Below are 27,200 nucleotides of genomic sequence, written 5' to 3'. Positions count from 1 at the left end.
GAATTAAGTTCTTAACCCAAGGTACAACTGTATGCTGCTGCTACTACTACTACTAATAATAATAATAGTAATAATTTTATTATTTATTATTTATTATTTATTATTTTTGGTTTCTATGGAAGCCGCCCAGAGTGGCTGGGGAGGCCCAGCCAGATGGGCGGGGTATAAATAATAAATTATTATTATTATTATTATTATTAGTAGTAGTAGTAGTAGTAGTATTATTATTATTATTATTATTATCTGTCTGGGGTGCCCCAGCCACTCTCAGCGGCTTCCAACACATATAAAAACAAAATAAATCATCAAACGCTAAAAACCCATACTAGAAGGTTTAGTTCGGTCAGAATCAGGTATACCTTGGTTGATGAACTCCTTAACAGTTGAACGTTTTGGTTCCCAAACCCGGAAGTGAGTGTTTGTGAACGTTCTTTCGGAAGCCGAACGTCTGGCGGGGCTTCCGTGGCTTCCGATTGGCTGCAGGAAACTGCAGTTTGGTTTTTGAACGTTTTGGAAGTTGAATGGACTCCCGGAACAGATTCCGTTCAGCTTCCAAGGTATGACTGCACATGACTTCTGGTAAACGAGCCACCGTAGCCGCTAGAGGGCCGTGAAAATTAGTGTCCCGGGCTTTTAGACTCGTTTACCTATGTATTGGTCAAAATAATGAGTTTGACCAAGCTGCGGGAGGCAGTGGAAGACAGGAGTGCCTGTCGTGCTCTGGTTCATGGGGTCATGAAGAGTCGGACACGACTGAACAGCTAAACAACAACAACCTATGTATTATCTGAAACAAAGGAGCACATAGGTTGCCGGATGTGAAATATGTTGGCATTATGTTGGCTCTCCTACCCAAATATTCTGGATTAGTTGTCATTTCCAAGTCATCTTCAAAGGTAGCCCCACGTAGAGCGCATGGCAGTAGTCCAAGCGGGAGATAACTAGAGCATGCGCCACTCTGGCGAGACAGTCTGTGGGCAGGGAGGGTCTCATCCTGCGTACCAGATGGAGCTGCCCTGGACACAGAACTGACCTGCGCCTCCATGGACACCTGTGAGTCCAAAATGACCCCCAGGCTGCGCACCTGGTCCTTCAGGGGCACAGTCACCCCATTCAGGACCAGGGAGTCCCCCACACCTGCCCGCCTCCTGTCCCCCAGAAACAGCACTTTTGTCTTGTCAGGATTCAACCTCAATCTGTTAGCTGCCATCCATCCTCCAACCGCCTCCAGACACTCACACAGGACTGTCACCATCATCACTGCTTCTGATTTGAAAGAGAGGTAGAGCTGGGTATCATCCGCATACTGATGAACACCCAGCCCAAATCCCCACAGTCCTTACGCATAGATACTAATTAAACACCACAAATCCCTATCGAGGTCACATCAAGGCAGTCTTCTCTCCCAGTTAGAACATACGAGTCCTAATTAAATCCTAATATTACTAAACATTTAATACCATAGATGGAGGCACGTCCAGTTCTCCGGATACTGCAATCTACTCCCCGTATATAAAAAAGGCAGTGATCAATCCATTGTCATTGGACAGAGAAGGAGCGTGTGTGCGGTCGGTGGGTGGAAAGAGTTGCTGATCTTTTTATTGGGGGGTTACAAAACTCCACTCACCCTAAACTCCAGCGCTGTCAATCGCACGCATGTCTGCCGCCGGCTGCCAGGGAAGAAAAGATTGACAACATGCCACGCACACAAATATAGGTCGCACGGTCGACAGCAATCACCCCGGGATCTGGCTGTTGATCGCGGTCGACCGCCTGGACGTGACTGCCAGAGATCTATTACACCAGGGGTCAGCAAACTTTTTCAGCAGGGGGGCGGTCCGCTGTCCCTCAGACCTTGTGGGGGCGGACTATACTTTGGGGGGGGGATGAACGAATTCCTATGCCCCACAAATAACCCAGAGATGCATTTTAAAGAAAAGCACACATTCTACTCATGTATAAACACGCTGATTCCCGGACCATCCGCAGGCTGGATTTAGAAGGCGATTGGGCCGGATCCAGCCCCTGGGCCTTAGTTTGCCTAGCCATGTACAGTAGTACCTCGGGTTACAGACACTTCAGGTTACAGACTCCGCTAACCCAGAAATATTACCTCGGGTTAAGAACTTTGCTTCAGGATGAGAACACAAATTGCGCGGCGGCAGCAGGAGGCCCCATTAGCTAAAGTGGTGCTTCAGGTTAAGAACAGTTTCAGGTTAAGAACGGACCTCCAGAACGAATTAAGTTCTTAACCCAAGGTACCACTGTATTACACCGTCTTTTTAAACAGGGAAGATCAGAAAAGGACATCACAGACGGGGCAAGAGGATTTTTGTCTCGGGTGTCCATCTTTGAAGAATTGCATTTCTCGGCGCATGAACTCCTGGCAGCTTTCTTCCCCGGAGCAAATCCGCCCCCAGAACACCCTTTTCGAGTCCTCGGTGCGTCGCGTTCTTTCCGTAAAACCCGACAGGCAATAAAAAGATCAGCCCAAAGCCCTATGAAAACTGCCTCCAGCGAAAGCCCATAAAATGATTCCCAGCGTTTAGGTAGCTCCGCCTGGAAACCAAAATGCAACTTGCAACAGAATGGCAGCTTCTGAAAAGGTCCTATTTGTGCCACAGCAGTTCTGATTTCTCAGTAAATCACCCTTTCCCTGTAGCCTAGAATCATGGAATCGTCGGAAATGTAAAGAAAGGGAAGGTATTTTCTACCACATGTGGTGGACTTGTAAAGAGGTAAAGGCTTTCTGGGAAGTGGTACTGTTGCTGTTGTTTAGTTGTTTAGTCGTGTCCGACTCTTCGTGAGGAATTGATGCTTTTGAATTCTGGTGCTGGAGGAGACTCTTGAGAGTCCCATGGACTGCAAGAAGATCAAACCTCTCTATTCTGAAGGAAATCAGCCCTGAGTGCTCACTGGAAGGACAGATCCTGAAGCTGAGGCTCCAAGACTTTGGCCACCTCATGAGAAGAGAAGACTCCCTGGAAAAGACCCTGATGTTGGGAAAGATGGAGGGCACAAGGAGAAGGGGAGGACGGAGGACGAGATGGTGGGACAGTGTTCTCGAAGCTACCAGCATGAGTTTGACCAGACTGTGGGAGGCAGTGGAAGACAGGAGGGCCTGGCGTGCTCTGGTCCAGGGGGTCACGAAGAGGTGGACACGACTAAACGACTAAACAACAACAATAATTTATACAAATATGGTGCCAGGGAATCAAACTGAGAAGGGGGGTGGGGAGGCATACCAAGGAAAGAGTTTCTTTATAATGGCCAAATTGTTCTTTTGCTCTAAGTCCTTCAGACGCTGTCCAATTAGCTTTTCTGCTTTAATAAACCCCATAGTGAGAAGCTGATGTAGGTGGAGTCCGCAGAAGGGGAATTTTTGGCTGCTCGAATTCTTATAGCCAAGAAATGGAAAACACAAGCATTACCAACTGTGGAAGAATGGCAGATGAAAACGATGGAATATATCGCTGACCTTACTGGAAGAATCCACGACCAAAAACAAGAGGAATACCAAGAAGAGTGGAAGAAATTTAAGGACTATTTGAATAAATACTGTGATATCAAAAATTAGAAATTACTTGAAAGTACCAGATTAGGCCTAGGATTAAATTAAGAGTTAATTAAATAAATAAGATTTAGAACCTAAAGGAAAGCTAAGAAATTTTATTTTAATTGGAATACTGTGTTTTAAAAAAAATGATACCAGAAAACTGCTACATTTTAATTACAAGGAAATTCAGATGGGAGGGCTCAGTGGAAGCCCAAAATATGTTTATGAGGTTAGAAGTCTAAATAATTAATTAGTTTGTGTTGTTTATGTGTTTAGGTACCTTGTTTTTATTTTCTTTTTGGTTTATATTTGTGATTTGTCTTTTTTCTTTTGTTTCCCCTCTGTTTTTCTTTTGTTGTGATATGTGTTATATCTGTAAGAAACTTAATAAAAAATATTTTTTTAAAAAAAAAAAGGAGAGGAATTTTTGGTGCACAATTTTAGACCACGCACTTTTATGGGGGTCTTGTGGCACTAAGGGCAGTAGACCGGGTGGATTTAGATTTAGATGGAGCCAATAATTGAGAGTTCTTTGCCAGGACTGAGCTTCTACAAAGGGAAGACTTGCCTAGAGTCGTATTGCTGCATTTGGGACACAAGGTGGTCACAAGAATAGGACGCTGGACTTAGGTTCCTATAGGTGGTTGGGGATTGGAACCCAGTTCTCTGCAACCCACATCTTTCACTCTAAATTGCCTCTGAGAATCTGCAGAGTGCCTTTTCTCTTTTGCAACTTGCGGGGGCTGGACTGGATCCAGCCTCCACCTCACGTCCTCATCTTCCAAGCTGCAACAGCCTGCCTTTAGGCATTGCTAAATTGCTTCTCTGCAAGCACAGCCAGTCCCTGGGGCGACGGGGTTTAAAGTAAGAGCCAGATGAGTATTTATTGATGAGCTGTCTCTAAAAAGGCCGGAGAGCATCGCTCTGAGAGATAATTGCTCCATTACAAAGCGGCTGCTTTATAGGCAAAAAGGGTTTCGGGAGAGAGGGATATAGAGAATTTCTGGAAACTGCTTTGGGCGTGTGAAAGGGGACAGAATCACAGAGCTGGTAAAAGGTAAAGGGACCCCTGGCCATTAGGTCCAGTCGTGACCGACTCTGGGGTTGCGGCGCTCATCTCGCTTTATTGGCCGAGGGAGCCGGAGTACAGCTTCTGGGTCATGTGGCCAGCAGGACTAAGCCGCTTCTGGCAAACCAGAGCAGCGCACGGAAACGCCGTTTACCTTCCCGCCGGAGCAGTACCTATTTATCTACTTGCACTTTGACGTGCTTTCGAACTGTGAGGTTGACAGGAGCAGGGATCCGAAGGTCAGCGGTTCAAATCTCCCATTGTTCTGTCCCAGGTCCTGCCAACCTAGCAGTTCGAAAGCATGCCAGCACAAGTAGATAAAACCACTCTGGCGGGAAGGTAAACGGCGTTTCCGTGCGCTCTGGTTTCCATCACCGTGTCCCGTTGCACCAGAAGCGGTTTAGTCCTGCTGGCCACACGACCGGGAAAACTATCTGCGGACAAATGCCGGCTCCCTCGGCCAGTAAACGAGATGAGCGCCACAACCCCCTAGTCGCCTTTGACTGGACTTAACCGTCCAGGGGTCCTTTACCTTTACTTGTGACGACAGCGAGGAAGCCTCGTTCTACCTGTAGTGACTCCAGTAAAGTAAAGGGACCCCTGACCATTAGGTCCAGTTGTGGCCGACTCTGGGGTTGCGACGCTCATCTCGCTTTATTGGCCGAGGGAGCCGGTGTACAGCTTCCGGGTCATGTGGCCAGCAGGACTAAGCCGCTTCTGGTGAACCAGAGCAGCACATGGAAACGCCGTTTACCTTCCCGCTGGAGCGGTACCTATTTGTCTACTTGCACTTTGACGTGCTTTCGAACTGCTAGGCTGGCAGGAGCAGGGACCGAGCAACAGGAGCTCACCTCGTCATTGCGTGGATTCGAACCGCCAACCTTCTGATCGGCAAATCCTAGGCTCTGTGGTTTAACCCACAGCGCCACCCGCGTCCCAAGTGGCTAACAAGCAGTGTTTGACCCCAAGTTGCCTTCGGTTCCTTTTCCTGGCATCTTGTGACCAAACCCAGGCAGAGAAGAACGCCTGCTAACCTGACTTATTCTCCTCTGTAGGATCGTCGCTGTGCCGCTGAGCAGAAAAATGGGATTGAGGGAGAAAGTGCGAAGGAAAGCTCCTCCGAACCCCGTCCTGGAAGCTTTTTACGCCACGCAAGGGAAAAGCCCCAAAGAGGTAAGTGGCTGCAGAAGTCTTTGGAACCAGGTTCTACTGGTTCCTAGAAGTAGGGCTGCCAGATTTGCTATTCTTCAGCCACTAAACAAAGTGGAATGTGAATGTACAACACCAGCACCTCCCCTCCGAAAAAGAGAAACAGCAACGATAATAATAATAATAATAATAATATTTTATTATTTATACCCCGCCCATCTGGCTGGGTTTCCCCAGCCACTCTGGGCAGCTCCCAACAGAATATTGAAAACACAATAAAACATTAAAAAACTTCCCTAAACAGGGCTGCCTTCAGATGTCTTCTAAAAGTCAGGTAGCTGTTTATTTCCTTGAAATCTGATGGGAGGGCGTTCCACAGGGCGGGCACCACTACCGAGAAGGCCCTCTGCCGGGTTCCCTGTAACCTCACTTCTCACAGGGAGGGAACCGGCAGAAGGCCCTCAGAGTTGGACCTCAGTGTCTGCGTGGAACGATAGGGGTGGAGATGCTCCTTCAGGTATACTGGGCTGTTTAGGGCTTTCAAGGTCAGCACTGACACTTTGAATTGTGCTCCGAAACATACTGGGAGCCAATGGAGGTCTTTCAGGACCAGTGTTATATGGTCTCGGCGTCCGCTCCCGGTCACCAGTCTAGCTGCCGCATTCTGGATTAGTTGTAGCTTCTGGGTCACCTTCCAAGGCAGCCCCACGGAGAGCGCATTGCAGTAGTCCAAGCGGGAGATAACCAGAGCATGCACCATTCTGGCCAGACAATCTGTGGGCAGGGAGGGTCTCATCCTGCGTACCAGATGGAGCTGCCCTGGACGCAGAACTGACCTGTGCCTCCCTGGGCAGCTCTGAGTCCAAAATGACTCCCAGGCTGCACATCTGGTCCTTCAGGGGCACAGTGACCCCATTCAGGACCAGGGAGCCCCCACACCTGCCCCTTGTCCCCCAAAAACATAAATGCATGCAATTGTATCCAGATCACTTCTTCTACAGCTTGCCTGGTTTGCAATTAGCCATGTTAAAAAGGTAAAGGGACCCCTGACCATTAGGTCCAGTCGTGACCGACTCTGGAATTGCGGCGCTCATCTCGCTTTATTAGCCAAGGGAGCCGGCGTACAGCTTCCAGGTCATGTGGCCAGCATGACTAAGCCGCTTCTGGCGAACCAGAGCAGCGCACGGAAACGCCATTTACCTTCCCGCTGGAGCGGTACCTATTTATCTACTTGCACTTTGACGTGCTTTCGAACTGCTAGGTTGGCAGGAGCAGGGACCGAGCAACGGGAGCTCACCCCGTCGCAGGGATTCAAACCGCCGACCTTCTGATTAGCAAGTCCTAAGCTCTGTGGTTTAACCCACAGCGCCACCTGCATCCCTCTATATTAGCCATGTTAGCCATCTGTAATGAACCATCTGTAATTTTGCGAAGCACCTCCAAAACGGAAAACTCTTTCGTCTAGCGAGTTTTCCGTCTTGCGGGGCATTCGTCTTGCGGGGCACCACTGTATAACAAAACAGGCGGTGATCTGCCAGAGCTGTTGAGCTTTTTTTAGCAAGCAAAAGTTGTTGAGTTAGTTAGTTTTTTAGACTGGGGGGGGGGTTCTGTGATCTACTGCAATCTACCTGTTCCCTGGCCTCTCTTTCAGGGCGAACTCGTCGGTCTGGCCAAACAGTGCGACTTACAGCCCAGGCAGGTGGAGCGATGGTTCCGATATCGCCGTAACCAGGACCGGCCCAGCTTGACCAAGAAGTTCTGCGAAGCCAGGTAAAAAATATCAAAACACTCACGCAGTTTAAGATATTTCTTTTATATATATATATATAATTTTATTAGTTTTTTAACATATCATTTTCAACATTAATTAAACATACTTCTGCACCTTATACAATTTTTTGACTTCCATCAATCCTGTCTGAAAATTTTCCAATCTAATCTCTTAATATACATTTCTTAATATACATACTTCCCCTATTACAGTGGTACCTCAGGTTACATATGCTTCAGGTTACATGCGCTTCAGGTTACAGACTCCGCTAACCCTGAAATAGTGCTTCAAGTTAAGAACTTTGCTTCAGGATGAGAACAGAAATCGTGCTCCGGCGGCACGGCAGCAGCAGGCCCCATGAGCTTCCAACAAAACACTAAAATACAATAACCTTTTAAACATAACCTAGGACTTGCCGATCGCGTGGGCGGTGGTTCAAATCCCCGCGGCGGGGTGAGCTCCCGTCCTTCGGTCCCAGCTCCTGCCCACCTAGCAGTTCGAAAGCACTCTTAAGTGCAAGTAGATAAATAGGTAGCGCTTTATAGCGGGAAGGTAAACAGCGTTTCCATGTGCTGCGCTGGTGCAGGCTTGCCAGAGCAGCTTCGTCACGCTGGCCACGTGACCCGGAAGCGTCTCCGGACAGCGCTGGCCCCCAGCCTCTTAAGTGAGATGGGCGCACAACCCCAGAGTCGGACACGACTGGCCCGTACGGGCAGGGGTGCCTTTACCTTATTAAACATTAAAAGCTTCCCTAAACAGGGCTGCCTTTAGATGTCTTCTAATCCTATAGAGAAAGCTGGACCATAAAGAAGGCTGATCGCCGAAGAATGGATGCTTTTGAATTCTGGTGCTGGAGGAGACTCTTGAGAGTCCCATGGACTGCAAGAAGATCCAACCTCTCCATTCGGAAGGAAATCAGCCCTGAGTGCTCACTGGAAGGACAGATCCTGAAGCTGAGGCTCCAAGACTTTGGCCACCTCATGAGAAGAGAAGACTCCCTGGAAAAGACCCTGATGCTAGGAAAGATGGAGGGCGCAAGGAGAAGGGGACGGCAGAGGATGAGATGGTTGGATGGTGTTCTTGAAGCTACCAGCATGAGTTTGACCAAAGTGCAGGAGGCAGTGGAAGACAGGAGTGCCTGGCGTGCTCTGGTCCAGGGGGTCACAAAGAGTCGGACACGACTAAACGACTAAACAACAACAACAATCCTATAGAAGAATAGAATCCTATTAGCAGCACATAATAAATAAAGTGTTGTTGCCATTAGCAAAATCAAGTAGAGCTACATATTTTGACACTGGTAGGTAGCTGTGTCGGTCTGACGCAGTCAAAATATATTTAAAATTGTCCAGTAGCACCTTAGAGACCAACAAAGTTTATTCTTAAGGGAGGCGGGTGGCGCTGTGGGTTAAACCACAGACCCTAGCAGGTCGGCGGTTTGAATCCCCGCAATGGGATGAGCTCCCATTGCTCGGTCCCTGCTCCTGCCAACCTAGCAGTTCGAAAGCACGTCAAAGTGCAAGTAGATAAATAGGTACCATTCCAGCGGGAAGGTAAACGGCATTTCCACGCGCTGCTCTGGTTTACCAGAAGCGGCTTAGTCATGCTGGCCACATGACCCGGAAGCTGTACGCCGTCTCCCTCGGCCAGTAAAGCGAGATGAGCGCCACAACCCCAGAGTCGGCCACGACTGGACCTCATGGTCAGGGGTCCCTTTACCTGTACCCTTAAGTTTGTTCTTGGTATAAGCTTTTGTGTGCATGCACACTTCTTCAGATACATATTTTGACTAAATGTTCTCCTGAACAGTTTGTGCTGCTGCCGCCTTCGTGTGACCCAAGATGCCGGAACATTTTAATTATGGTTTATCTCATCCTTACCCAAAGTAAAATTGCTAACGCTGTCCTAGAACAATCTATTACCAATAACCTTTCCTTAAGGGACATGATCATTTGTCGCCTAAGCAATCGCTTTCAAGTGGACTGCCAAATGATAGAATGCAAGATTAGGAAAAATTCCACTCCCCTCCCTTTAACGTGGGTTTACTTCTAAAGCGGATAATTTTACCCTTGGAGTTTTGATTTCCCATAGACATGATAATAGGGATGTGGGTGGTGCTGTGATCTAAACCACTGAGCCTCTTCGGCTTGCTGGTCAGAAGGTCGGCAGTTCGAATCCCCGCGATGGGGTTAAGAATAATAATATTATAATAATTTATTATTTATACCCCGCTCATCTGGCTGGTTTCCCCAGCCACTCTGGGTGGCTTCCAACAAAATATTAAAATGGTCAGAGCCTAGGGCTTGCCGATCGGAAGGTCAGCGGTTCGAATCCCCACGACGGGGTGAGCTCCAGTTGCTCAGTCCCTGCTCCTGCCAAACTAGCAGTTTGAAAGCACGCCAAAGTGCAAGCAGATAAATAGGTACCACTCCGGTGGGAAGGTAAGCAGCGTTTCCGTGTGCTGCTCTGGTTCGCCAGAAGCAGCTTAGTCCTGCTGGCCACATGACCTGTAAGTTGGACGCCGGCTCCCTCGGCCAATAAAGTGAGATGAGCCTCAACCCCAGAGTCAGTCACAACTGGACCTAATGGTCAGGGGTCCCTTTACCTTTAAAAACATTTTTAGAGCTGATCAGGATGTTAGTGCCTTCAGGAGTGCCAGAGGACTTAAACAGAAATGGAAGCAAGAGCATAAGCACAAAAATGTTCCCTTACTCATCTCAGGTGTAGGACAGATATCAGTCCGGTGAATATGATCAGTATTCGCTTTTCATAGAATCATAGAGTTGGAAGAGACGACAAGGGCCATTGAGCCCAACCCCCTGCCAAGCAGGAAACACCATCAGAGCACTCCTGACATATGGTTGTCAAGCCTCTGCTTAAAGACCTCCAAAGTAGGAGACTCCACCACACTCCTGGGCAGCAAATTCCACTGTCAAACAGCTCTTACTGTCAGGAAGTTCTTCCTAATGTTTTGGTGGAATCTTCTTTCTTGTAGTTTGGATCCATTGCTCCGTGTCCGCTTCTCTTGAGCAGCAGAAAACAACCTTTCTCCCTCCTCTGTGTGACATCCTTTTATATATTTGAACATGGCTATCATATCACCCCTTAACCTCCTCTTCTCCAGGCTAAACATGCCCAGCTCCCTTAGCCGTTCCTCATAAGGCATCGTTTCGAGGCCTTTGACCATTTTGGTTGACCATTTTCGAATCATACAGCTATAGAGCGGAATGGACACCAAGGGCCATCTAGTCCAACCCCCTGCAATGCACGGATCACATTTCAAGAGTCCATGACAGATGGACATCCAACCTCTGCTTAAAAACCTCTGAGGAAGGAGAGTGCACCACCTTCCGAGCGAGACCGTTCCCGCTGTTAAACTGCTCTTGCTGCCAGAAAGCTCTTCCTGTTGTTGAGTCGAAATCTCCTCTCTTGCAACTGGAAGCCATGGGTTCGAGTCCTGCCCTCCGGAGCAGGAGAAAACAAATTGCTCCACTTGACTGCTCTTGAGATCGTTTGAAGATGGCTATGTGGGACGCGGGTGGCGCTGTGGGTTAAACCACAGAGCCTAGGGCTTGCCAATCGGAAGGTACCGTATTTTTTGCACCATAACACTCACTTTTTTCCTCCTAGAAAGTAAGGGGAAATGTCTGTGCGTGTTATGGAGCGAATGCCTGCGGGTGGCAGGGGGGATCTGCTGCAGTCGTGAGCAGAGGATCCATGGTTCCCCTTCCTTCCCTCCTCCGTGGTTACAAAGCATGGATCCACATGGATCCTCAGGATTTTTGCATTGGGCTACTCCAAACTCACTGTCAGATCACATGTCTGTGGCCACAGCATGAACCACGAAAATCATATATCCACTATTTCGTTTAGAATTTTTTTTTCTTGTTTTCCTCCTCTAAAAACTACGTGCGTGTTATGGTCTGGTGCGTGTTATAGAGCGAAAAGTACGGTAAACAGTGTTTCCGTGCTCTGCTCTTGTTTCGCCAGAAGCGGCTTAGTCATGCTGGCCACATGACCTGGAAAAACTGTCTGCGGACAAACGCCCTAAGTCACTGAAGGCAAGGGACGCGGGTGGCGCTGTGGGTTAAACCACAGAGCCTAGGACTTGCCGATCAGAAGGTCGGCGGTTCAAATCCCCGCGACGGGGTGAGCTCCCGTTGCTCGGTCCCAGCTCCTGCCAACCTAGCAGTTCGAAAGCATGTCAAAGTGCAAGTAGATAAATAGGTACCACTCTGGCGGGAAGGTAAACGGTGTTTCCGTGCGCTGCTCTGGTTTGCCAGAAGCGGCTTAGTCCTGCTGGCCACATGACCCGGAAGCTGTACACCGGCTCCCTCGGCCAGTAAAGTGAGATGAGCGCAGCAACCCCAGAGTCATACACGACTGGACTTAACTGTCAAAGGGACCTTTACCTTTACCTTTATCATATAATCTAGACTCAGCCCTGTGTGTGGTTTTGTTCAGCCCCTGGTATCAGACCGTTCGATCTAAATTCTCTAATTGGTTGGTTGTTACAGGGAACGGCGCTCGGATAAAATTTATCCTTCCTGTTGTTTACTCAGGATGGAGATTAGATGGAGACAGCAGCCAGGTTTTTGCAACACGAGGGTTTGTGAACATTACGCAACATTAACAAAAGTATTAAGATGCAAATTTTGCTGAGCGGTTTTATTGCATTCAGCTCTGCTGCAATCTCGTCCGTATGCCAATAGAGGTTCGAGCATAGTACACAAAAGCAAAACTTTATTATCCTCCATATTTCCACATCTGAACAGAGCACCAAAATGCAGACGCGGCTGCATTATCTAGCAACATCCTAAAGCCTTAAACATCTTCTGGTGTCATGTGCTGTTGATGAAATTGCATGCATCTGATGGCGTATAAAATTTGTTTAATAATTAAATTCATTAAATCTATTAATTGTGTGTTTAATTGTACCTATTTGATTACATTTAAATATATTAATCGTGCCTATTAAATAATAATAAATATACTGCAAACCCTTTAATGTGAGATATGGACATTTAATTCAGCGTACGGTCTCTGGGTTCTATGTCAAAGCACTTCTTGCAACCCACTTAGTATAAAAAGTTGGACTGCCATTATTATTATTATTATTATTATTATTATTATTATTATTATTATTATTATTATTATTATTATTTATACCCTGCCCATCTGGCTGGGTTTCCCCAGCCACTCTGGGCGGCTTCCAACAAAACACTAAAATGCAGTAACCTATTAAACATTAAAAGCTTCCCTAAACAGAGCTGCTTTCAGAATATTTAGAATTAGCCAAATTGACAGATATAAGAAGACGAAAACCAAAAAGTGAAGTGAAAAAGGAATGGGAGTGCCTAAATGAATACCTTAAAAGCCAAGGTTCGTGGACAGAAATCTGGCCGAGTCTGGAATAACCTTGTGAAGTGAAAGGATAAGAAAGAGGGATTTATACCTAGATGCTAGGATAGAGATGATCAGGAAAACAGGAAAACAGGAAGACACAATGAGAGATAAAGGAGGTGCTGTTGGAATGGTGGAAGTCAATGTTTGTTTTTCTTTTTAGTGTTTATATTATTAACTTGTAAGATATGGATTTGTTTGGTTTTTTGGTATGGTGGTTTTTGTGTTTTGTGTATTGTTATTTTTTGATCTTTTTCGTGTGTGGAAAATACTAATAAAATTTATTATTTCTTAAAACAAACAAACAAGTTGTATCCATTGGACTCTTGTTTGCTGTTCGTCTGACTTAGTCCTTCTCCCGAGTCATGAATTCACAGATCTGCCCTGATTTTTCTTATTCTCTTCCAGCTGGAGGTGCACGTTTTACTACACGTCCTTTTGCACCGGTTTGGCAGTCCTTCACGACGTGAGTTGCAACAACAGCACTTTATAATAATAATTTATTATTTATACCCCGCCCACCTGGCTGAGTTTCCCCAGCCACTCTGGGCGGCTCCCAATTGAGTGTTTAAAACAATACAGCATTAAATACAGTGGTGCCCCGCAAGACGAATGCCTCGCAAGACGGAAAACTCGCTAGACGAAAGAGTTTTCCGTTTCGGAGGTGCTTCGCAAGACGAATTTCCTATGGGCTTGCTTCGCAAGACGACAATGTCTTGCGAGTTCTTGCTGGTTTTTTTCCCTTCCCCCCCTTTTTCTAAGCCGCTAAGCCGCTTATCAGCTGATCCGATCAGCAGATAAGCCGCTAAAAGCCGCTAATAGCGCTAATCCGCTAATCCGTCAATGGGCTTGCTTCGCAAGACGAAAAAACCGCTAGACGAAGAGAATCACAGAACGGATTCTTTTCGTCTTGCGAGGCACCACTGTATTAAAAACTTCTCTAAACAGGGCTGCCTTCAGATGTCTTTTAAAGATAAGATAGCTACTTATTTCCTTCACATCTGAAGGGAAACTTTTCAGTTTTGTAGCTCCTTTTCCAAAAGGCAGGCTGCCACCCCTTTTCCTATGGGGCATATGGGACAATAGAGATATGTGCAATTATTCTTACAGATTTTTGTCTCCTTGCAGAAACCCTGGTTCTGGGACCACCGCGAGTGTTGGGTCAGGTATCCGCAACAGGTAAGCAGCCGAGAAGCTTCTTGAATTAATCAGAATAGGAAAGATCTCTACACATCAGATCAATACTTTCTGCACTAAGAATCTGCTGCAGGATTGTCGCACGAGCGCCTGGGCTAAAATTGTCTATCAGACACTTCACTCTTGTGGTTTATCCCCACAACAGGTACCGTATTTTTCGCTCTATAAGACTCACTTTTTCCCTCCTAAAAGGGGAAATGTTTGCACGTCTTATGGAGCGAATGCAGGCTGCGCAGCTATCCCAGAAGCCAGAACAGCAAGAGGGATTGCTGCTTTCACTGCGCAGAGATCCCTCTTGCTGTTCTGGCTTCTGAGATTCAGAATTTTTTTCCTCTTGTTTTCCTCCTCCAAAAACTAAGTGTGGCTTGTGGTCTTATAGAGCGAAAAATACGGTACTCGCTTTGGTAAACGGTCCAATTTGTCAGCGCCTAAATGATAATCGAGCGTCAGAACAACTGGGCCACAATAAGGAAATTTTGCCCGTGGTACGACTATTTTCCACCCTCCCATTTCGACTCTGCGGCACCCTCTCTGCATAACCTAGCAATTCTAAAACATAGACGGGATTTTACTCTCACAAGATTGAATGTCTTGCCCTCGGCTGGACTTTGAGGGACGATTCCAACAGATTCCAAACGGAAAACGTTTATGTCCCTGTGGTGATGGCAGTACCAGATCGGTGGCGCATGCCTTCTGGCTTGCATTCTTCATAAAGACTTGAGGGATGAGATTATCACCCTTCTTTTATTGTCCATTCCGGGTCGCCCAGCCACTGCCCCAGTGTCCTTTCTCTTGGCAGATCAAGATGAGAAGGCGACAGCAAAGGTGGCAAGGTTTCTAGCTGGGGCAATCAGAGTACGATCCGCTATTTGACTATTGATTCAAAACCCTAAAATGCGTTTTATATAATTGACTTTTTATTTCTATTCTTTGTTTATCGTCGTGTTGCTTTGCAGGGGTGCCCAAACTTTTTTCAAAGAGGGGCAGATTTGATGACGTAAACATGCATGAGGGTCAACCAAAGTTGTTGAAGTTTCAGGATTGAATTACAGATAGGTAGCCGTGTTGGTCTGCCATAGTCAGAATAAAAAAATTCCTTCCAGTAGCACCTTAAAGACCAACGAAGTTAGTTCTTGGTATGAGCTTTCGTGTGCATGCACACTTCTTCAGATACACTGAAACAGAAGTTGCCAGATCCTTCTATATAGTGAGAAGGTGGGGAGGGGTATTACTCAGAAGGGTGGTGGGAATGGGAGATTGGCAGATAGCTGAGATGAGCCTGTTGACGACTCTTAACGACTGCAATAGGTCTTCCAGGAAAAGGCAAGGGGTGAGAAGGTGAGAAATGGCTTAGTCATGTATAATGAGATAAGAATCCAATGTCTTTGTTCAGACCAGGTCTCTCCATGGTTTTAAGTTTGGTAATGAGTTGCAACTCACTATATAGAAGGATCTGGCAACTTCTGTTTCAGTGTATCTGAAGAAGTGTGCATGCACACGAAAGCTCATACCAAGAACTAACTTAGTTGGTCTTTAAGGTGCTACTGGAAGGAATTTTTTTATTTCAGGATTGAAGTTGTTGAGTTTTTTTTAGGGTTGAAGGCCGAATTAGGCCCCCAAAACAGTCTTTGGACATGCCTGCTTTATTGCTATGGCTGACACAGGTAATAATAAAAATAAAAATAAAAATAAATTTATACCCCGCCCATCTGGCTGGGTTTCCCCAGCCACACTGGGCAGCTTCCAAACGAATATTAAAAACAATACAGCGTCTTGTTTCATTCATTTCCGCGCTACTATTTTAATCTTGTAATTTAATCTTGTTTTTAAGTTGTATTCATTCAACTTGTTTTTATTATTGCTTGTGAGCCGCCCTGAGCCCGGGCTTGGCTGGGGAGAGGGGGGTATAAATAAAAATTATTATTATTATTATTATTATTATTATTATTATTAAATGCTAACGGACTGAGATTCCGGACCAGGCCCGAGGGCAGCCCCACGCAAAGCCCACGGCGGTAATCTAGCCTTGAGATGTGTTTTCAGATTTATCAGAATAACGTTCCTTCTCTCTCTCCTTCCTACGCCTCTCGTTTCTGGCCCTGCAGCCACTTCTCCCCTCCATCTTCAGCTACTACATGTTGGAACTCTCGTTCTATTGCTCGCTGGTTTTCACACTGCCTTTCGACATCAAGCGAAAGGTAAGTAGAAGCATTGGACGGGAGGCAGTCAGTCGAGACTCAAACAACAACGAATTAAGTACAGTGGTACCTCAGCCGTTCTGTTATGTACTGAAGTTCTCACCCTGGGCCAGCAGGGGGATACTGTAGATAGTTATGCAAATAAGGGATCGAAAGTGACGTTCAGTGATTGGATAGTTTTAGAAAATTGTTACAGTTACGTTGTACTGGAGCTCTATATAAGCAGGCTGACTGAACCCTTCAGTTCAGTTCTGTCCTGGCCTCTGAATAAACAAGAGCTGTTTGAAGAATTAACACGGTCCATTGCTGTTTCCTCTTCCCCCGCCACTATAGGACTTCAGCGAACAAATTGTCCACCATGCAGCCACGATTTTCCTCATCAGCTTCTCCTACTGTGCCAACTACATCCGTATTGGTACCCTCGTCATGGTCATCCACGATGCGTCCGATTGCTTCCTGGAGGTAAGCGACACCCCTGCCCCAGAAGGGGGAAAACCCAGAGGGGCTGGCCTAGCCCATAGCTGTCAACTTACAGATTTGAAAATAAGGGACCAGCAGCCTCAAAAATAAGGGATCAGCAGCCAAAATAAGGGATTTTCCGGGCACAGGTATGTTCAACTTCTGAGCCCCTCCGAGCCAAAGGCAGAAAGCCCAGCCAGCAGCCAAACGAAGCCTCAAGCGGTGGTTCCCACAACGCAGCAACCCGGCAAAGGGGATGCAGCAAGGGAAACCACCGTCACCTCTCCGCTGGGAAGCGCTGAGCAAAGGCGGGTCCCCAGGCAAGGCAGCTGATTTGATGGGCACAAGGCATGCAAGCTCCACCCCCCAGTCGTTCTTAGACTCCTTATTGGGTGAGCAACGCAGCCAAGCAACACAGTTGGAGCCTCCCTCCTCCCTGGCCGGCAGGGAGGGAGAGGAGCTGCTTCCTGTGAAACCCGGGAAATTTAAGGGACATCATCAATAAGGGACAGCAGCGGGACACGGCGCTGGGATAAGGGACTTTCCCGCCAAATAAGGGACGGTTGACAACTATGCCACTGTGGGAAGAGAGTAATCCCTGCAGAGGCTTGGCAGGGAAGTTATGCGCCTCATGTGAGCAGCCTGCATGCGCTGGGCAGGCCTCGACTCTGCCAATCCCAGAAGGGCAGAGTCGGCTGGCTGCCTCAGTGCCCACAGCATAAAAGCCTGTGGCGCTTCGACGAGCTCTGCTTCACTCGGCTGTCGGCTGGCCTGGCTCTTCAATCCCCTGACTCCAAATCTCAGCTCTGGACTCTCGGCCTGGCGCCCCTAAGAGCCCAGCGCCCGGGTGCCCCGCACCCCTAGCACCTATGGGTAAGCCGGCCCTGGATCAGTGTTTCCCAACCTTTTTTGGGCAAAGGCACACTTGTTTCATGAAAAAAATCTCGAGGCACACCACCATTACAGCCCCGTGACGTCAGCGCGCAGTGTCACGCCGGGAGGGACATGAATTGCTAGCAAATTACATAATCACCTCCTTGAGGGCTGGCTCATCTTCTCCGAAGGCAGAACCCCATTAATTAACAGCACAGACTCACACCATAGCCAAGACGAGGGGGGAAAACCTCAGTCATGCACAGTCATGCACATGTGGGGGCTAAATGAGGACGAAGACCGGGCAGAGAGCAGGGTTCAAATCACCCCACCTGGCCAGGACAATCCCTGGGTGCTCCCTTGGGCCACTCGCCTGACCCACCTCGCAGGGCTGTTGTTGCGAGGATAACACGGGGAGAACCACGCGCGCCCCGGGAGCTCCTTGGAGGAGAAAGCGGGCGATGAATGCAATGCATGAAATATATGAGAGGCGACCAGGTTTTGCAGGTGAGGGGCCCCCGCCAGCCTCCGCTTCCAACACCCGGCGCAATGACGCCGAAGTTTCCCCCCGGGCTCGGCTCGGGGAGCAGCGCTGCTCCCCCCCGGCTCCCCTTCGCCCTCCCGGCCTCTCTCTGCCGCCCACTGGGGACCCCCCTCACCTGCCAAGTCCGGAGCACCAGTGGAAGTTGCATGCATGCATGCAGGGCGCCGCGTTGCCATTGCATTGCACTGCACTCCATGCAACGCCTGCACGCATGCATTGCATTGCACGCCCGCCAAGGAGTCTCCCTGCGGTCCGATGCGTCCCCTCCGGCGCGGATGCAGCATTGCAAAAATAAAAAAACCCCGACGCAGCCCTACCTGGGGGGCAGCCTCCGCCGCTCCGCCTCCACGGGGATCCCCGGGCTCCATCCTGCTGCCCGATCTCCGCGGGGGCGCAGGCAGGCTGCGCGGGGTCTGCGTGGAAGAGCTCCTGCCTGCCCAGCCGCCGTCGCTGCGCTCATTCCATGGCCGGGAGAAGAGCGCTTCAAACAAAACGCCCGGCCCGCCAGGCCACGCTGGGAAACGTAGTTCGTGCACCCCGCGCGGGCGCGGAGCCCAAGGTCAAGGGGACTACGGATCCCGGCAGCCCCCGCGCCGGGGACGGAGGGGGAGAGGCCGGGTGCAGGGATGGAGGGACGGGTGGGCGAGCGAGTGAGTGAGTGGCAGCCGCCAAGCCTTGGCCGAGAGCCAGGAAGGGCCTCCCCGGAGGAGGAGGAGGAGGAGGGAGGCGCAGAGCGGGAGGGAGGGAGGGAACCCCAGGGGTCATCTAGTGACGGCGCCCCAATCGAAAATTTGACTTAAAAAAAAAATCTTTTGAATTTTTTAATTTTTCCCGTGGCACACCAGGCAACATCTCGCGGCACACTAGTGTGCCGCGGAACAGTGGTTGGGAAACACTGCCCTGGATGCATCCTCTCATGTGAATTTGCCCAATACCTAGATGTGGATGCTGAACTCCAGTTTCTTGTATCGGCCCCACTCCTGATGGAAATTGATTTCAATCCCTATGGACTTCCACCCTTTCACACCATAGATGAGCGTGCCAGCCAAAAATATTATCATGACCTTCTAGGTCTAATATATGTGAATTCTCTAATGTCATCCATTCCTTCAACCAACAAAGACGGGATGCCTCATAATATAATCTCATATCTGGCAAGGGGGAAAAACCTCTTTCTTTTGCATCTATCAATATTTTATTCTCGGGTTTTCCCCCTTGCCAGATATAGTTAGAAATATATTTATTTTTTTGCCATACCTTGAAACAATCTGGCTTTCTGGGGAGTGTGTGATGGGTATGTGAGGGCACCCTGAAATTTTATAACAAGGTGAGTGGCAAACTGCCCCATCAATCACAGCCAGTCCAAGCACCCTGTCTGGCTATGCCAACTTGAGGGGGCAGATTCTTCCTCTTCCATAGACTCACAGTTGCCCTTTGCAGAACTCAGCAGGGAAGAGCAGGAGGGCGCAATATGAGAATCAGTGGCTCTGGTGTCGCCTACTGTTGGGACGCAGGTGGCGCTGTGGTCTAAACCACGGAGCCTCTTGGGCTTGCCGATCGGAAGGTCGGTGGTTCGAATCCCCTTGATGGAGCGAGCTCCCGTTGCTCTGTCCCAGCTCCTGCCAACCTAGCAGTCCGAAAGCACACCAGCGCAAGTAGATAAATAGGTACCACTCTGGCGGGAAGGTAAACAGCATTTCCGTGCGCTCTGGTTTCCATCACGGTGTCCCATTGTACCAGAAGCGGTTTAGTCCTGCCGGCCAAATGACCCAGAAAGCTGTCTGCGGACAAACGCCGGCTCTCTCGAACTGAAAGCGAGATGAGCGCCGCAACCCCATAGTTACCTTTGACTGGACTTAAACGTCCAGGGGTCCTTTACCTTTTTTTACCTTTACCTGTGGGGCTCCCTGGTTTCCACCCACCCCAAAGGACACAAGCCACCACGGCAGTTCACTGTGATATTTGGAGTTTGCACTGAAAACTCAGAGAAACTTTGCAGTCCGGTCACAAACTGAATAGTAGTTGCAAAGGAAACCTCATTTGTGTCCCTCTGTCGTTTTCCTCCCCCCGTCTCCCCCCACCCCCCTTCTCCAGCCCACGAAGATATTCAACTATCTGAAATGGCGTCGTGTATGTGACATCCTTTTCCTCACTTTCTCTGCTGTTTTCCTTTTCACCCGCCTGGTTATTTTCCCCTACAAGTAAGTAAGACACCTTCAAATATCTCAAGGGATGGAAAACGAAGAAATCTTGGTTTCCCCCCTGCTCCGGTGGGTGGGACCTGTCTGCTGTTGCTTTGTTGTTGTTTTTTGCATGCCGCTTAGAGAGATTTTTGATATATATTAAGCAGTATAGAAAGGGACGCAGGTGGCGTTGTGGGTTAAACCACAGAGCCTAGGACTTGCCGATCAGAAGGTCAGCGGTTCGAATCCCCGCAATGACGGGGTGAGCTCCCGTTGCTCGGTCCCTGCTCCTGGCAACCTAGCAGTTCGAAAGCACGTCAAAGTGCAAGTAGATAAATAGGTACCACTCCGGCGGGAAGGTAAACGGTGTATCCATGCGCTGCTCTGGTTCGCCAGAAGCGGCTTAGTCCTGCTGGCCACATGACCCAGAAGCTGTATGCCAGATTCCTCGGCCAGTAAAGCGAGATGAGCGCCGCAACCCCAGAGTCGGCCACGACTGGACCTAATGGTCAGGGGTCCCTTTACCTTTACCTTTAAGCAGTATAGAAATCAACGAATCAGTCGAATAATTCGCATTGACAAGCTGGAACGTGTGCAGAGCGCAACCAGGCCTCTAGAAACTAAGCTTTATGAGGAATGGTTGAGGAAGTTGCCTACGTTTAGCTCAAAGAGGAGACTGAGATATTATATGTGATAGGGGTCTGAAGGGCTGTTCTATGAGAGATGGAGCAATTTCGTTTTCTCCTAAGGGTAGGACCTGAACCAATCTATTTATGTTATACAGTGGTACCTTGGTTCTCAAACTTAATCCGTTCCGGAAGTCTGTTCCAAAACCAAAGCGTTCCAAAACCAAGGCACGCTTTCCCATAGAAAGTAATGCAAAACGGATTAATCCGTTCCAGACTATCCCTAAAACAGCAATTGAACATGAATTTTCCGATCGGACGAGACCATTGATCCATAAAATTATCAATGTAAAATGCGAATCCAGGAAATGTCCCTGGAAAATAGGGACTTTTGGAAGGCATGCCTTGGACTTAGACCGTGGGTAGGCAAACTAAGGGTCGGGGGCCGGATTCGGCCCAATCGCCTTCTAAACCCGGCCTGCGGACGGTCCAGGAATCAGCGTGTTTTTACATGAGTAGAATGTGTCCTTTTATTTAAAATGCATCTCTGGATTATTTGTGGGGCACAGGAATTCGTTCATTATTTTTTCTTCAAAATATAGTCCGCCCCTCCCAAGGTCTGAGGGACAGTGGACTGGCCCCCTGCTGAAAAAGTTTGCTGACCCCTGACTTAGACAATCGATATGCACATTTTTACGACTCGCTTGTGGTGGAAATTTCTTTTAAACTGTATTGTTGTTCTTTAAATAAAGGAAGGGCTGCTCAATGCTAAAGGGAAGTTTTTAACGTGTGATATTTTACTGTATTTTTGGTTTCCATGGAAGCCGCCCAGAGTGGGTGGGGAGGCCCAGCCAGATGGGCGGGGTATAAATAATAAATTGTTGTTGTTGTTGTTGTTGTTGTTGTTGTTGTTGTTGTTGTTATTAATCCCTTCCACTTCCTCGCAGGGTCATCTACAACACGTATTACTACTCAATGGAACTCTACAAGCCTTTCTTCGGCTATTACTTCATGAATGCCCTTCTGATGATTCTCCAACTTCTCCACATCTTCTGGTCTTTCTTAATCATCCACATGGTCTACAAGTTTGTCAAAAGTGGCACGGTAGGGACCGAAATTGGGCAATGGTCAGTGGGCGGGTTAAGTTAAAGTTTTAATGGACTTTTAGAAGACATCTGAAGGCAGCCCTGTTTAGGGACACTTTTAATGTTTAATAGGTTATTGTATTTTAATATTCTGTTGGAAGCTGCCCAGAAGACTTTTAGATGTCTTCTAAAAGTCTGGTAGTTGTTTTTCTCTTTGACATCTGGTGGGAGGGCATTCCACGGGGCAGGTGCCACCACCGAGAAGGCCCTCTGCCTGGTTCCCTGTAACTTGGCTTCTTGCAGCAAGGGAACCGCCAGAAGGCCCTCGGCGCTGGACCTCAGTGTCCGGGCTGGACGATGGGGATGGAGACGCTCCTTCAGGTATACTGGACCGAGGCCGTTTAGGACTTTAAAGGTCAGCACCAACACTTTGAATTGTGCTCAGAAACGTACTGGGAGCTAATGCAGATCTCTCAGGACCAGTGTTATGTGGTCTCGGCGGCCGCTCCCAGTCCCCAGTCTAGCTGCCGCATTCTGGATTAGTTGTAGTTTCCGGGTCACCTTCAAAGGTAGCCCCACGTAGAGCGCATGGCAGTAGTCCAAGCGGGAGATAACCAGAACCTATCTCTTTGACATCTGGTGGGAGGGCGTTCCACAGGGCAGGTGCCCCCACCGAGAAGGCCCTCTGCCTGGTTCCCTGTAACTTGGCTTCTCGCAGCGAGGGAACCACCAGAAGGCCCTCGGCCCTGGACCTCAGCGTCCGGGCTGGACGATGGGGGTGGAGACGATCCTGACAATGGGAGATTTCTGTGGTGCCCTTGCTGCCTAAAGCACGGGCTGATTTTGCGCAATGGTTCATCCAGCCCTGGTCAAGGAATACTCCTTGCCAGCGCTCCAAATCGAACCGCAGAAGCAGAGAAGAGGGAAAGGGGCAGCCGCCGCCATTGACCAAAGCTATTTCTCTTCCGGCAGATGGAGAAGGATCTCCGGAGCGACTCGGACGAAAGCGAGAAGGGCGACGACGAGGCAAGGCAAGTGAAGGAAGCCAAGATGAATGGCACCATCCACTCAGAGCCCAGTGGCAGCTGCATCAGCAAGCAGCCCCCACTGCAACTGAATGGCAGGAGCCCCGCCGCCAACGGAGACGCCAAAACCAGATAACTCAAGCCTGGCGCCATCGACTGCCCACCCCCTTAACCAACCCTGCCCCTGTGTCCATACCAGCTTGTCTTTCCTTCTTGTAGGCCCGCGAGGGCGCGAACATAGCCTCCTAGCTGAATCTCTCCTCCCTGCAGGAACAAGAAAACCAAACCACCAATGGACTGTGCTTCTTTTCGCAATATTATCCTGTGGGCGGCGTCGGTCGCCGCGAGGTCTGGCGGGGAGGGGTGGCGTTGGGTGGAATGTAAAGGCAGCCTTCCCCCGTTCTATTCAGCCGGTCCTGAGTACAGCTCGGCAAGGCTGCTGGGTGGGCGAGCGACCCGTTCGAATCCCACCCAATCGGTTGTTTTCGCTTCCGCCAGCCAGCTGGAAAAGCGGGCGGGTTAAAAAACAAGGGACCCCAACTCCTGAATCAGAAGGGGTGGGATGGAGAGGCAATGACGTCTTCGCAGAAGCCGGGCCGAGCCTCCGTCCGGAGGGGACGCGGCGATGCGTCCTAAGGCGACGCAAGTACCGAGTCCTCGGTCTGCCTGGGGGGTTTTTTTTGCGGTGGGTTGTGGGGTTAGCCAAGAAGGAATAGGCTGGTCGTCGCTGCCGTTGGACAGAGGATGCTGTCGAAGGTCTGTGTTTTGAAGCTGCGCTCCAGGAGAAGGGAGCGAGAAGGACACTGCTGTCTCTATGGGGAGAAGAAACGAGACGATGAGGGGATGGTGTTGTTGCTGCTGCTGCTACCGCTGCCGCTGCTGCTTTTTGTGTGAGCGTCTTACGCCTGTGTTGAGTGGACCACTGGCTAATCCCGAGGAAAAAGAGGACTTGACCTCTTCCTGAGGACGGGTTGCGGGGGGGGGGAGCACAGGGGAGAGGTGGGGTCCCCATTCCAGTGACCTAGACAGGGAGAGGGTGCACTAAATTGCTGGAACCAATAAAGTCATTGCAGATAAGAAAAGCAAAACAAAAAGCAAAAAAAACTATTTGCCTCTCTCCGTTTTAATCTGCTCGCTCTTAGCGCATCCCCGTCGGAAACACGAATAATAATAATAATAATAATTTTTTATTTATATCCCGCCCTCCCCAGCCGAAGCCGGGCTCAGGGCGGCTAACAACAGTAAAATAATGCAACATTCTAAAATCATTTCATTAAAAAATTACTCCAAATCAAATTGATGGCAACCATTGGGCTAGAGTTCTGTGAAGATTGCCAAAGGAGGGAGTCAGGCTGGGTGGAACAGCTCTGTCTTGCAGGCCCTGCGGAAAGATGTCAAGTCCCGCAGGGCCCTAGTCTCTTGTGACAGAGCGTTCCACCATATTGGAGCCACAGCCGAAAAGGCCCTGGCTCTGGTTGAGGCCATCCTAACCTCTCTGTGGCCTGGGACCTTCAGGATGTTTTTGTTTGAAGACCATAAGGTCCTCCGTGGGACATACCAGGAGAAGAAACTTCTTCCCCTCGCCCCCTCCTTCCACCATCACCACCGCAGTTTTGGCTTGTGCCCTATGAGAAACGCACCCTGTGTGCGTTCAATATATCCGGATTGAATCCCAATGGGATCTTTAAAAAGCTGGTTTGGAGAGCCGCCGGTGGATGAGGCGTGTGAGTCTGGCCTGACGACACAGCCCACCGCAAGGGGTTGGGGGTCTTTGCTGCACAATTTCCACGGAAGGTAAGATCGTGAGAAAAGGTGTGGCTAAATTTGGCCAAGAGAAGAGGTCCATCTGAGTTTAGGGATGAGGAAGGTTGAGATGCTGTTGAGATCCTATTCGGCCCCATCGTCTCTGACCAGTGCTGGCTGATGTTGGAGGTCACAACCTTTTCTGAAAAGCACTGGGTTCCCCAGCGTACAGTTTCCAAAAGAGGACAGCCAAAATAGGAAGCGCTACAGATAGACTGAGATGAAAACAAACAGCCCTTGTCTGTCCCCAACATATTCATTCATGGGGTGGGAGAACTGAAATATTTAATTTTGGCAACCAATTCATCCCTTTGGTTTTGGATAGCACATGGGTTAGTGAGTCTAAAAAAGCCTGAGACACAAATTTTCATGGCTATGATGTTTCATTGACCAGAAGTAATGTATTTAGCGTCAACTCTGGAAATATATGCTCGATGTTGACCAAACTGTAAGCCTCCTAAAGCAAAATATACGTCAGGAGGCTTAATGTGGTCAGAATTAAGTACAGTGGTACCTCGGTTCTCAAACTTAATCCTTTCCAGAAGTCCGTTCCAAAACCAAAGCGTTCCAAAACCAAGGCGCGCTTTCCCATAGAAAGTAATGCAAAACAGATTAATCCGTTCCAGACTTTTAAAAACAACCCCTGAAACAGCAATTGAACATGAATTTTACTATGTAACGAGACCATTGATCCATAAAATGAAAGCAATAAACAATGTACTACAGTCACACAATCAGTCAGTAGCTGAACTGGGTTCCACACAGTCACAAATACAAAAAGAGCCGTAAAATACATAGCAAAAACAGACAGACCTCAGTGTAACACTTAAAACGGAAGCATGCAAATCAAATTGGGAGTGTAACATTCAAAACAAAAGCGTAACACTCAAAACAGAGCACGTTCGGCTTCTGAAAAAAGTCCGCAAACTGGAACACTTCCTTCCGGGTTTGCAGTGTTTGGGTTCCAAGTTGTTTGAGTACCAAGGCGTTTGAGAACCAAGGTACCGCTGTAGTCACTTCCAGAGTTAACGCTAAATACATGACTTCTGGTCAACGTGCCACCATAGCCACAAAAGCACTGGGAAAATGGAGCCCCAGGTTTCTGAGACTCGTCTACCTATGTACTATCTGAAACCCAGGGTTTGCCAGATGTTAAATACATTGGCATTCTTTTCAGCTGTCCTCCCCGCTTCATAGATCTCTTAAAATAAAACAGCACCGAGGTTCTCTTTACCTTTGGTCAATAATTGACATTTCCATAAGCAAAGCTCTGCTGGAATCGGAGTGTTAGGCCAGGATCAACCCCTTCCGTTCATTTCAGTGGGCCTTTTATAGGAGAATGCCGTGGTGGATTGGGCCCCGAAGGAGAGCTGCTATTGGGATCCTATTCCACTTCCGGGACCAACATATATTGGTGGGGGTTGGGGAAAAACCAGGACAGCTTCCAGTAACGAATCTAGGGACATTCACGCAAAAAAAAAGGTGCAAGCATCTCATTGCGAGCTGTCAAATTCCACCCGCTCCTGCATGGCAGCAATCCAATATGCTGTTAAGTTACTAACTACTGCTGCATGTTGGCTGCCGGACACCGCTGCATGTCAGGGAGGAGCTACCTGTTAACTCTTGGCGAATGCACGTGTAACCAAACAATGCAAAAGTTACTGTAACCGGGGGCCTGGTCTGGGAGGTTGGTTCTAGAATGGGATACAGATGCCATCATGACCTGTCTAGCCGCTTCTGAACAGACTAATATGTGTCTTTCCTCAAAATTACCACTGGGGGGAGCCGTCGGTTTTCCATCAAGGCAAGATTAAAGGACTTTTCCCCCCTTCCACCAACAGGACTCGGATGTCGATCTTATTAAAAGTGCATTGATTTAAGAGTCAGAGGCAGCAATGTTTTGTTTTGTTTTTTTAAGTACAAATTAGAAAGCATACATATTCACTACAAAAGAAAAAGAAAATACATCTAACCAAGGGGGGGGGGGAATAGAGAATATTTTGTCTCTTTTCATATTTGCAGTTATTTATACCTCTATAAAATGCTATTCACAATAAAGCAGTAAAATGAAAGATAAGATATCAGAAAAAAGAAAAAAAGAATAAAGAAGTAAGAGAAAAATATCATAAGTGAAAATTTTTTAAAGTAGATAAGTACTCACAATACATAGCCATTTCCAATCTATATTTATATTCAATTGTATAATTTCATCTTGTCCTTATCTACCTTAAATAAATTGGGGGGGGTTTTGTTGTTGTT

General features: G+C 48.3%; 1 protein-coding gene across 4 annotated transcripts in view; it reads left to right on the top strand.

The window, feature by feature from the left end:
- CERS4 (ceramide synthase 4) overlaps positions 1-26,821 on the top strand; it is a 95,520-nt gene extending 68,699 nt beyond the window's left edge. For all 4 annotated transcript variants that reach the window (XM_083484013.1, XM_083484011.1, XM_083484010.1 and 1 more), the window contains exons 3-11: positions 5,681-5,798; positions 7,426-7,544; positions 13,357-13,414; positions 14,077-14,127; positions 16,251-16,343; positions 16,677-16,805; positions 20,314-20,420; positions 21,976-22,132; positions 23,086-26,821. In XM_083484013.1, coding sequence (XP_083340139.1) covers positions 5,681-5,798; positions 7,426-7,544; positions 13,357-13,414; positions 14,077-14,127; positions 16,251-16,343; positions 16,677-16,805; positions 20,314-20,420; positions 21,976-22,132; positions 23,086-23,274 — 1,021 coding nt within the window. In that variant the 3' untranslated portion in view covers positions 23,275-26,821. The remainder of the gene's footprint in view (positions 1-5,680; positions 5,799-7,425; positions 7,545-13,356; positions 13,415-14,076; positions 14,128-16,250; positions 16,344-16,676; positions 16,806-20,313; positions 20,421-21,975; positions 22,133-23,085) is intronic.
- The last annotated feature ends 379 nt before the right edge of the window (positions 26,822-27,200 follow it).

This window comes from Podarcis liolepis, assembly GCF_965112155.1.
Source record: "Podarcis liolepis genome assembly, chromosome: 18".
NCBI lineage: Eukaryota > Metazoa > Chordata > Lepidosauria > Squamata > Lacertidae > Podarcis > Podarcis liolepis.
Note: the sequence above shows the minus strand (reverse complement) of the source record. Positions and strands in the feature narration are given on the sequence as shown.